Source organism: Eurosta solidaginis, chromosome 3 (assembly GCF_040869045.1).
Source record: "Eurosta solidaginis isolate ZX-2024a chromosome 3, ASM4086904v1, whole genome shotgun sequence".
In the NCBI taxonomy this organism is placed as follows: domain Eukaryota; kingdom Metazoa; phylum Arthropoda; class Insecta; order Diptera; family Tephritidae; genus Eurosta; species Eurosta solidaginis.
In genome coordinates this window covers 240042002-240054644 of record NC_090321.1, presented here as the reverse complement: position 1 = coordinate 240054644, position 12643 = coordinate 240042002, and the positions used below count along the sequence as shown (strand labels likewise).

Sequence of the window (12643 nt, the reverse complement as noted above, 5' to 3'; positions counted from 1 at the left end):
TCTATTGAAACAAAGCTCTTTTTCGCTAAGATATAGCTTATTAGTTTCGTCTACGGCCCATTTAAAAATCGTTTATATAAAAGTGGGCATGGTCTTTAACCGATCTCGTCCATTTTTTCTAGAATAAACGCATATCATCAATATAGTTCAGTGAGTTAAAACCCAGCTGCCATTATGGCTGGGCCAAGTTGTGCGGATATCAGAGATGCTCTTGCTCAGAAAGTATGTTATCGGCACCCTCCTATGAACGCTGAGGTAGGGGGAGGCCTCCTTACTTTCGAAGGGACCAAGTTTAAAACCAAACCAAGCACTCCAAAGTCTTCTACTATAACAACAATAACAAGAGGCTGATCCGTAGAATTTTAGAATTACCCCAGCGGGTTAGGGGGCTTAGAATATACCCGCGGAAGGTATGCCTGTCGTGAGAGGCGACTAAAATACCAAATTAATTCAAGGGGTTGTGTAGCGCAACTCTCTCAAGGGATTGCCAGGGCAATATATAGCATCTCCAACCCAATTGTCAACCTCACCTACCCGTGGCAAATCCTGCTTCATTAACAGCCGAGGCTATGGCGACCCCGAACTGCTGATGGATCCATGGGGTGGGAGGGCGGTATGACCTAGAAGATTGCATGTGGTCATACCAAATCGTTCCCGAGATGGGCGGGCTGGTACCTTTATGGTGCTTCTTACCGGAACGTACCGGATCTGCATCCGGCAAAAGACCATCAACATAGATAACAACAACAACATGCTGATACGTATTTTGTTTAAATAACATAACAGGTAACATATTCCGTACTTATCTGCCTGCCACTGTTGCACATGAGTATTTACAAAGCAACTCTATTGTAATCATATGTAAAAACAGCTGTAAATTTTGGCATTTGGCCTAAATTGTCAAAGTCATAATTTTACGCGCGTTTAGGGGAAGGTGTTTACATAACAATGACGAGGTGACAAACAAAATTAAACATACATATATAACTAAATTGTAGATATAATAAACTAAATTTTTGATGATAACTAAATTTAATAAGTGCTGACAATACAATTACCAAATCATTTCTCTGGGGAAATGCTTAAGTGGCTGGGAGTGTGTTCACGTTTGAGGTTTGGAGGAGCTGATTACCAACAGTTGCTCATTGCATCACATGCACAATTTCTGACGCAAAAAAGAAATATAAGTCCATTAAGGGTGTACAAAAAAGGTGTTGCCAACAAAGAACTGCTGCCAGATGCAGAACAAAAGGCAACCGCTGAACGCTTAGAAGCCCTATATAATAGCATACAGTCGTACAAACCGGTTTCAAGTGTAAGCGATGTTAGCTTTTTTAGCACTTTATTTAAGGGAACCAGTAATCGAAGTGGCGTCGAATTGAGTGTAGGTGATGAGGTGCCACAAGGACTATATATTTTCGGTAGCGTTGGCGGTGGCAAAACTACACTCATGGATATGTTCTTTGATGCTTGCACGGGCGTAAGTATAAGTTGCATTGTAAGTTGTTTCAAATTGCATTATCTAAATTTCACCTCTCTAGATACAACGAAAGCAACGTGTTCACTTCAATTCATTTATGACGGATGTACATAAACGTATACACGCAGCAAAAGAACATCGTGGACCTAACGAACGTGCATTTAATTCGGAAAGCCCAGCACCTTATGATCCCACACGACCAGTAGCTGACCAAATTATAGCCGAATCGTGGCTTATCTGTTTTGATGAATTTCAAGTTACTGATATTGCTGATGCCATGATATTAAAGCGTTTGTTTACTCATCTTTTTAATGATGGTCTTGTGATGGTGGCCACAAGTAATCGTCATCCTCAAGAATTGTACAAAAACGGTTTGCAGCGTAGTACCTTTCTACCTTTCATCGGTATATTGCAACATCGTTGCATAGTTAGCGAACTGAATAGTGGGATTGATTACAGGCGCATTGCACAATCGGGCTCAACAAATTATTTTGTGTATGTATAAAATTATAGTTAGCTTCATCTTATACTATAAAAAAACTACCAATATCAGAAAATTTGTGGAAGGGACCCAACAAATTTAATTGACGCACTGCTACAACAATAACAAATATTTCACTAACTAAATTCCTTCATTATTTCGCTTTTGGTGGCGCTCTTAATTGGAAATAGCAGATATGAGAGGAATTGATGTTTGGAGGGGTCACAGAGAAAGGAGTGCAGATTCCGATCACACATTTGACTGTCCACATGAGAAACACCTCTAGCCTTCGTGGAGCTAAGGGTCACTTTTGTCCATGCGTAAAGGATTGATGGACTTCGATAAAATTTTGAAAGAGATGGAGCTGCATTATATATTCTTTGACCATTTTGGGACTATTTCGGCACCGTTTCGTGAACATTTCGAGACTATATCGGAACAGTTTCAGGATCGTTTCCGGATTATATTAGGCATCATTTCGGAACAACTTCAGGATCATTTCAAGACTATTGGAAACCATTTCCAGACAGTTACAGAATCACTTCAGAATCATTTCGAGCCTATATCGGGATCAAATAGGAACAATTTCAGACCCACTTTGGGATTATTTTATGTACGTCGGGAAACCTTCAAACCATTGCGAAAGTTTTCCGAGACCAATTCGTAACAATTTTAGGGCAGTTACAGGATCATAAAATAACCCAAAAACTCTCTTGAAATGGTTCCAAATCGGTGCCAAATTAGACTCGAGATGATTCGGAAGTGATCTTGTAACTGTCCAAAAATGGTTTCGAAATAGTCTTGAAAATAGCCTGAAGCTGTGTTGAAAAAATACCAAAAAAAATCCTGAAATACACCCGAAAGACTGCTTCAACTGCCCCAAAATTGTCCCGAAACAGACTCGAAATAGTTTCGAAGTGATCCTGAAACTGCCCTTTATTGAATGATCAGGTTGTTGTTGTTGTTGTTGTAGCGATAAGGCTTGGGGAGTGTTGTCGATGTGATGGTCCTTTGCCGGATCCAGATCCGGTACGCTCCGGTAACACAGCACAATTAAGGTACTAGCCCGACCATTTCGGGCACGATTCATGTGGCCACATTAAACTTTCAGGCCATCCCTCCCTCCCCACCCCAAGTGGTGTGTCTGTTTCTTACGAAAAACCACGATAAGTCCATGTTTTATTGCATAAATCGATGGGTACTTGTTTTAGGAGAAAATATATAAGTTCAGCTTTTACTGCCGCTCTATTTTTTTGCCGCACCTTTACGTACATGTTTTTACGTTGCGCTTTTATTCACTCTTAAAATAAATATATTTTTTATCATATGCCTACAGGCACATTGAAACCAAAACTTCTAAAATCTCTTCACTATAAATCTTTATTTTTTTCACAATTGCAGTTGGTCAGAAACAGATGCTAATGGAGAAATGGAACGCATGTTCAAAATTCTTTGCACGCAAGAAAATGATATTGTACGTCCACGCATAATAACACATTTTGGTCGTGATTTGACTTTTCAAAAAACTTGCGGGCGTGTATTGGATAGCAATTTTGAAGAGCTTTGTGATCGGGTAATTAAAAGTTGATTTTAATAAGCAATAAATTAAATAATTATCACTTTTTTTTTTCCTTAGCCTCTTGCTGGAAGTGATTATCTGCAAGTAGCTCAACTATTTCATACAGTGCTAATACGTGATATACCAAAGATGACCCTATTCCAAAAGACTCAAATGCGTCGTTTTATTACGCTCATTGATACATTGTACGATAACAGAGTGCGTGTTGTCATCAGCGCTGAATCACCGCTTGAAAAACTCTTTGATATTAGCGAAAAACCCACAGCACTAGCGGATTCAGAGCGTACATTGATGGACGACTTAAATATTAAACATGGATCGGTATGTAAAGTGTCTTAAGATACGACTCCGAAAAAAAAACTATCAGCCATTTTTGAAATAGCTGTAAGGCCCGGTTTTTAGTGCGAGTTTAAACTAAAAGTGAACATAACCACTTTGGCTATTTTCATAAAACTTTAAAGAACCTTAACTGGTATTTAAAATCGTACTGAAACAAGTAAGGAGGGCTAAGTTCGGGTGTAACCGAACATTACATACTCAGGTGAGAGCTTTGGAGCAAAACCCCAGCGGGTTAGTGGATCAGAATATACCCGCGGTAGGTATGCCTGTCGTAAGAGGCGACTAAAATACCAGATTCAAGGGGCTGTGTAGCGCAACCCTTCAGGTTGACAGCGCAATATATAGCTTCTCCAAACCCAATTATCAACCTCACCTATCCGCAACGAATCCTGTTTCACTAACAGACGAGGCTCTGGCGACCCCAAGCTCCTCATGGAACTTGGGGTGGAGAGGGGGCGAATGGGGATTCAAGGGGTTGTGTAGCGCAATATATAGCTTCTCCAACCCAATTGTCAACCTCACCTTCGAGCGGCGAATCCCGTTTCACTAACAGACGAGGCTCTGGCGACCCCAAGCTCCTCATGGAACTTGCGGGTGGGGAGGGAGGGATGACCTGAAGGTTTAATGTGGCCATATAAATCGTTCCCGAGATGGTCGGGCCAGCACCTTAATGGTGCTGTGTTACCGGAGCGTATCGGATCTGTATCCGACAAAGGACCATCACATCGATAACACTCCCCAAAGCCTTCGGGGAGTAACTAATCGCTACAACAACAACAACAACAAGGGGGTGAATGGCCTGAAGGTTTAATGTGGCCACATAAATCGTTCCCGAGATGGTCGGGCTAGCAACTTAATGGTGCTGTGGTACCGGAGCGTACCGGATCTGTGTCCGGCAAAGGACCATCACATCGATAACACTCCCCAAAGCCTTCGGAGAGCAACCTTATCGCTACAACAACAACAACAACAACAGCTTTGGAGCAAAATAAGGGAAATCACCATATGGGAAAATGAACCTAGGGTAACTCTGGAATGGGTTTATATGACATGGGTATCAAATTGAAGAAGGTATTAAAGAGTATTTTAAAAGGGAGTGGGCCATAGTTCTATACGTGGACGCCATTTCGGGATATCGCCATAACGGTGGACCAGGGGGGACTCTGGAATGTGTTTGTACGATATGGGTATCAAATGAAAGGTATTAAAGAGTATATTAGAAGGGAGTGGGCCATAGTTCTATACGTGGACGCCTTTTCGAGATATCACCTTAAAGGTGGACCAGGGATGACGCTATAATGTGTTTGTACGATATGGGTATCAAATTAAAGGTATCAATATGAGGGTTTTAAAAGGGAGTGGCCCTTAGTTATATATGTGAATGCGTTTCCGAGATATTGACCAAAACGTGGACCACGGTGACCCAGAACATCATCTGTCGGGTACCGCTAATTTATTTATATGGTATGTAAATTTGACTTAAATTTTTTTTTTAAGTGGGTGTTTATTTAGCACACAAATAGTAATAGGAGTAATATTCCTGTCAAATTTCATCTTGATATCTTCAATGACTGCCAAATTACAGCTTGCAAAACTTTTAAATTACCTTCTTTTAAAAGTGGGCCGTGGCACGCCGATTGCCCAAAATTTTAATAACTTTTCTGCGTCATAAGGCCAACCCAACTACCAAGTTTCATCGCTTTATCCGTCTTTGGTAATGAATTATCCCTTTTTTTTTCCGTTTTTCGAAATTTTCGATATCGAAAAAGTGGGCGTGGTTATCGTCCGATTTCGTTCATTTTAAATAGCGATCTGAGGTGAACTTACGTACCAAATTTCATTAAGATACCTCAAAATTTACTCAAGTTTTCGTGTTTACGGACGGACGGACATGGCTAAATGAATTTCTTTTTTCGCCCAGATCAATTTGATATAAAGAAGTATAAAGTTACGAATTACCGTTAAGCGAACAAAATTATTATACTCTGTGAACTCTGCTCAGCTGAGTATAAAAAGAAGAATACAGAGGTTAAAGACTTCAATTTGAAACGCTCGTGTGGAAAAGTTTTCAAATGAACTTTCAGATCCCTTTTTTGGAAAATTTTGAAACATTGTTGAAGCAAGTGAACTGGATATTAGATTTACTTCTTTAAAATTTTCCGCTGCGATGTAGGGCTTGAATGGAGCATTGTCATTGTCTGTGATAAAGCAAAACAGTTATATTTCTGTTTTTCGAAGTTAGCTTCATAGTTATGAGGTTATTGCCGTATGTGCCTTTTAATATTTTCAGTGATCTAAGTTTTGAATCCTTATAAGCTTTACTCATTTTTTTGTACAATAAAAAAGAAATATATTAAATCGGGTCCAACCTCGAAGGTCAATAACTATGTTTTGAAAGCTAAATCTCTCCATAAATATAGGTCAAAGGAATAGTCGAGAAATCGTCAGTAATATTTTCATTTCTCTTATAGCAAGAATCAGCGGCCAACTATTTCACCGGTGAAGAAGAGGCGTTCGCCTTCGATCGCACAATATCACGTTTATATGAGATGCAGAAGAAGGAATATTGGGAGCAGTGGGCTAAACATCGTTGAAAAGTTTTGGATATTGTTCGTGCAACACTCTCACACACACACATCTGATTCAGTGTTCAAATGTACTTAATTTCGATCTTAGTTAAACCAAATTCGCAACATGCATAATCATATATGTATGTACAAAACTTTAAGTATAACTTAAGTCTTAAATAACACAATAAGTTCACACAAAATTGCTATAATAAAATATATTTATGCATATTATTTATAATTCGTAACATAAACATAGTTAAAATTATTAAATTCGAGCCAGCTTAATATGAGCCTAGTTTGTCATTATTTTAAGTTCGAAAGTTATACTAATTGCTTACGAATGGTGCTTGGAGTTTTAATTATGTATAATTTGTATATTTATTTATTGGTAGAAAAATGTCCTTGTAAAAGGTAGTCTTCGAAGTGATTATAAATCAAGCTTTAGCAGTATTTAGTATTATGCAGTAATATTTATATAGTAAAGCAATACTAGCCAATTGTATATTTAAAAAATATATAAAGGTAGCGCGATTGTAAGTAAAGCAATAAAACGTACATATGTACATATTTTATAAAAAAAAATCTCTAACTTCTAATTATTTCAAAAATGAAAGCCCAATGTGGTATGATAAAATATTTAAGAAATTATTTTTGTTGGATAAAAAAATAAATAAATGTAAGGCGCGATAACCTCCGAAGAGATCTAAGGCCGAGCTTCTCTTCCAATTTGCGTCGTGCTCCTCTTGATTTTTCCCTACAAATTGGCCGGACGGGACCTACATGTTTTATGCCGACTCCGAACGGCATCTGCAAGGCAGATGAGTTTTCACTGAGAGCTTTTCATGGCAGAAATACAATCGGAGCGCTTGCCAGACACTGCCGAGGGGCGACCCCGCTTAGAAAAATTGTCTTCTAATTGAAAAATCTTATTTCTAAAATTTTGATGTTGCTTTGCCCGGGAGTTGAACCCAGGGCATACGGTGTGATAGGCGGAGCACGCTACCATCACACCACGGTGGCCGCCACCGTTGGATAAGAGCTTATTATTACATTTGGTAGCATTTTGGCTTTTTATATAATTTCAATACATCGAAAGAAAATGTACTTACACCAACACATACATACTTATAGCGAATACATTGGAACAAACTGGATAGCAAAAGTGAAAGAATGAAAACAGCTAACTTATAGACATGAATTTAGGGTAGGATTGTGGGGTGGACTCAGAAGCTATATTTCATACTATCTTCCCAAAATATGCTTGTAGTGCTGCCGCGGAAAGTTTGGGGTAAGAGCATGCGTTCGGGAAAGAAGTGTTTCGGACTGATTGATAACAAGACTAGTAGTTTTATTGCTGGTTCTTAAAACAGTTCACAACCCAACACTGTTACATTTTACCGTGACTTTCCATGATAATCAACTAACGGTAAAAACTAAGCGGTTGGAATAAACACCAACAAAGAAAGTTACCAAATTGCCAAATTTACTTCGTTTCCCAAGACAGCCGGTTCTATGTACCGGAGCGACTCGGGATTTTTCTCAACCAAGGGCTGTCATTTCAGTATAACCCCATTTAATTTGTTGCGTCCCTCCCATAAATTGTCATCCTCCCAGCAACTCCTTGCAGCGGGACTGCGCCATACTCTCCTGCTCCGGGAAGGTGTGGAACCCAATCCGGGCCCGTCTCCTGACCCCGGTCCTGAGAAATAGTTTTGCTGCCTTTGCTGAAAAAGAATCTTTTTAGGACGGTCATACTCTTGTCAGTGTGACGTGCAAGGGATAGCTGCATCGGACAGGTTTTTCTGGGCTAGATCCCAAAACCAGACGTCCTCGCAATTTTCATAAATCTTTTATGGCTCCTTGCTGTTCACGCCCAAGGGTGTCCCGTAGTCTAGTCTACGCCTCTGCGCCACCCACTACCTTCCAGCAGCTCTGCAGCTCAGCAAGCCACAACAAGTACCCGCTGCTGCTCGCGCCCTACGACGCCACCAGCTCATACGGCCGCTCCCACTCATAACTACAATCTACGTAGTAGAGTCGGTAGCAATGCCAAGCATCAGCTCCCGCCCCCGTCTTCTTCCCCCTCTTTTCCGGCAGCAATCGTATAGGTCAGGGAAACAGGCTCTTAGTCCCTATCACCTTTTGGACGGTGCCACTTTCCTTGACGTTCTGGTCTCCGTGACGGCAACCCCCCGACGGGCTTCATTGCGCCATGTTGCCAGGCCGCAAACCCAAATACACCGGGTACTTCAATGCTTACTCAGGGACGTCCAATCCCAGGGCCACAACTGCATTTGTCACTTACTCCTAAAGCTACGATGTCTCCCCCACTGCACTTCAGAATTGTGCAGTTAAACTTTAATGGATTAACTGGGAACATCACGAAGATAGTCGATTTCATGAAGCGGCACAACATCCGCATCAGACCTGTTCTGGGTATAATGTCCACAGAAGAGATCGCGAGAGCGGAAATGGAGGCGGCCTCGCGTTTATCATACACCACTCTGTGCAGTATCATATATTTGATCCCGACATCGGCCGCAAGGACAGTGTCTTAGAACGTCACGGCTTATCTGTCCGGTCAGGCGATGTAAATCTAGAAATCATTAACATCTACATCCCTCCTGCCACTTGCTGCCCCAGTGGATACCGCCCTAACATCAGCGCCTTACACACTGGCGATAATCGCATTATCTAAGGCGATTTCTATGCCCAGCACGATCTATGGCATTCAAACTTGCAGGCGGACAGCAGGGGTCAGATGTTGGCGGATCAAATAGAAGAAACGACGTTCTGCACAATAAACGGAGACGCCCCACTCGTATGGTAGGAAGCTGTCACAGTTCGCCAGATATATCAATCGTAAGCGCAGGACTCGTAAACTGCGTCAACTGGCAACCGATCGTAACATTGACATCCGACTACTTGTCCATACTTATTTCGCTCGAGCGTACCGCAGAATTCATCGCCACCGAAAAACGCACTTTCATAAACTTTAAAAAAGGAAAGTGGTGCGAGTACGAATCCTTTACAGACAGTCGCTTTGCTGCCCTCCCTATCCCGACTGATGCTCGCCAAAGGGCTTTCCGTAAGGTCATTGAATCCGCCTGAGCTCGCTTTATTCCCTCCGGAAGAATTCCCGAAATTCGGCCTCATATCCCGGCGGAGGCCGCAAATTTAACGAGAGAACGTGACCTTATAAGACAGTTCGATCCCGGCGACCCCCAAATAAGGGAAATAAGCCGACGCATCAGATTGCTAGTGGATGAACACAAGCTGGCGAAATGGGAGCAGCATCTAAGGAGTTGTAACCTCTCTGCCGGTGTGGGTAAGCTTTGGTCCACCGTAAAGTCCCTATCGAATCCGTCTAATCACAACGACAAAATTTCCATCGCCTTTGGCGATAAAGTGCTGTCGGATTCGAAAAAATGCGCGAGCGCTTTCTTCCGACATTACATAATGCATTCTACGGTTGACAAAGTTAGACGGAGGGCCAACAGACGCGCACATAAATACAAATTTGTTTTGAATTGCCGAAATATCTTTAAAAAAAGGGGTCTGGTCATATAAGTAATACTCCTATATTACTACAAAAGGCTGAGTACATTCCCAAACATCAGAGTGCCGATATATATTAAACGTTTATGTTTTTGTATTCAATAATCGAATGAACCTAAATTTAAATTTTTTCTTGTCACACTTATGCGGCAACAATCACAAAAATTTTATAGGCTGTCTTGTTTTGATTTTGAATTCAAAACACATCGCGAGCATTTTCTATTAGCAATATATTATTATTACATATGTATATGAGTCTGGTCCATTTCCCATCAGAGTGCTATACAATATAACAGAGCCGTAAGATTCCACAAAAAGGTACTTTTTAGTACAACTAATAATGGAGTGAAACATTCTAACTGAGAACACTTAAGTATATTTGTTATCATTTGTTGATGTTGTTGATGTCATCTTTGTTTGTTATCATCAACTGGTGAACGTTGGAGGTTGAAGCACAATACCATAAATTTTATCAATGAAAGTCAACCAAATTTTACCCTTTGGTACGTATAATAAATTCAGAATAAGTCATAAATCTTATTAAACCAATTGAAACATTCAATTTTTAGAGGAGTCATTTCTCGATTGTGCTATCTCGCATCGTCAGCTGGAGCATATCGCTTTCGAGATTTCCAAGCGCGGAAGTGTAACAAATCTTAACCAAGTAGTATGGGCTTTGAAAGCACTCACCCTGACCGATTCCACAACTTTGGGTGGCGATGATACAGCTGCGAACGTGCGTAGTCTTTGTCAACGTGCTGCATTTCCAATACCTGAACACATTTTAGTAGAACTTGGCGTTGAGCCAGAACTATTGCCTGACATACACACCGCCGCCGTATGTGTATATCCAGCACGTGTTGCTGATGCTGCAGCAAAGTTAAAGGAATTGAAGAAATATGATGTCATAGCAATAGCATCTGTAGCAACTGGCTTTCCGGCTGGACAATATGGTTTGGATTCGCGTTTAACTGAGATTGAATTTGCTATTGAATCGGGAGCCACTGAGATTGATATTGTTATTAATCGACAGTTAGCATTAGTGGGCGATTGGCAAGGTGTTTATAGTGAAGTATGCGAAATGCGCAAAGCATGTGGTGAGAGGGCGCATTTGAAAACTATATTAGCCATTGGTGAACTGGGGGATATGGAAAATGTAAAAGATATTGCCATTTCAGTTTATCTGCAAATTAAAAACTGTTTTCATATTTTTTTACAGGTATACAAAGCATCCATGGCATGTATGTTGGCTGGTGCAGATTTCATAAAAACATCCACCGGTAAGGAGACGGTAAATGCCACACTACCGGCTGGTCTAGCTATGATTTATGCAATACAAGAATTTAATCGACGCACAGGCATATTGGTTGGACTAAAACCTGCCGGTGGAGTGCGTACTATGGCCGATGCAATTGCCTGGCTTACTTTGGTTAAAGAAACTGTAGGTGCACGTTGGTTGCAGCCTGAGCTTTTCCGATTTGGCGCATCTGGATTGTTAGATAAAATCGTGGAGTCTGTTAATGCCTATGTCAACCAACAAAAACTAACTGGTTCGTAGCAACTCAAGTGTGTGAGTAACAAAATATTGAAAGACAATGGTCTGTAGAATTTTATAAAAAGTGCATTTAAATCGTTCTACTATAAATATACAAATCGATGAACCTTTTATAAACCTTCCCTGAACACTTAAAGCATGCTAGTGATGCAATGAGGTATCCGTTGTTCACAAAACTCTTTGGGAAACAAGGAATGCATATACTGACTTTGACTCAGTGGTCTGGTCCACGAATGGGGGTCAAATTTGATGACGGAAAAACGGGAGCAGGTATCTATCGGCCAAGTTTCAGGAAATCGATAACATTGGGATGCTTCCCCACTACTTTTCTGGCAGGAATCCATGCAATAAAAGTTTACGCTAGAGAATGTATACGGAGAGGCTTATCCTTGAGCAGTATCATTATGTCAGACAGCCAGCCTTGCGTGCCTTGCATTCTTACAAAACTACTTGCCAAGCTAGTGGATGGAGGCATTGCAGTCCTAAATGATCTGGGAGCCAAAAACAAAGTATTAATAGGGTGGGTTTCCGAGCATCAAGCTCATGAAGGTAATAACTAGGTGGGATACCTAGTTAAGCAGGGTGCTATAGCAGCCTTTTGTAGTCCAAAGCCCTTCTGTAGACCCACAAAGGCACACACTAGGGAAACCATTTGTAACTGGGAGGCAAAGGAGTTCATAAAACCCTGTGTTGAATGCCCATAGCAAATACAGGCCAAATTATTGATACTTCCGGCAACAAGAATATCAACCAGGCTGGAGAACTAAACACCAGTTTATATTCTATGCGAATGCGTCAAGGCGGATACTCTCCCATCGAGGTGGCGGAGCTCTTAATCCCCTCTTGATATGGAGTAAAAACCCTGAAGAGGTAGTTAAATATATTAAAGACCTCCACATACAGTAATAGGCTCAATGGTCAAGAACAATTGTTTAAGCGACTTAAACTATGACTTTTTTTTCTTTCGTTTGTTTCATTAGCCATTGAGTGTGCTTGTAATTCTCAACTTGTTAGTGAAATATTCTAAAGATATAGTTTTAGTTTTTAATTTAAAATAGAGGTTCTTCGAGTAGAAGATGGG

General features: G+C 40.8%; 2 protein-coding genes across 2 annotated transcripts; both read left to right on the top strand.

Moving 5' to 3' along the window:
- Positions 1-914: 914 nt before the first annotated feature.
- LOC137245288 (putative ATPase N2B) lies at positions 915-7017 on the top strand. Its single transcript, XM_067775688.1, has 5 exons — positions 915-1480; positions 1542-1975; positions 3363-3534; positions 3598-3861; positions 6351-7017. Exons 1-5 carry the CDS (start codon positions 1079-1081, stop codon positions 6471-6473), a joined length of 1395 nt encoding a protein of 464 aa, XP_067631789.1. The 5' UTR covers positions 915-1078; the 3' UTR covers positions 6474-7017.
- A 3079-nt stretch (positions 7018-10096) lies between these two features.
- Dera (deoxyribose-phosphate aldolase) lies at positions 10097-11679 on the top strand. The gene is made up of 3 exons (XM_067775689.1): positions 10097-10510; positions 10577-11163; positions 11227-11679. The coding sequence occupies exons 1-3, from the start codon at positions 10483-10485 to the stop codon at positions 11563-11565; spliced, it is 954 nt and encodes a 317-aa protein (XP_067631790.1). The 5' UTR covers positions 10097-10482; the 3' UTR covers positions 11566-11679.
- Positions 11680-12643: the final 964 nt, after the last annotated feature.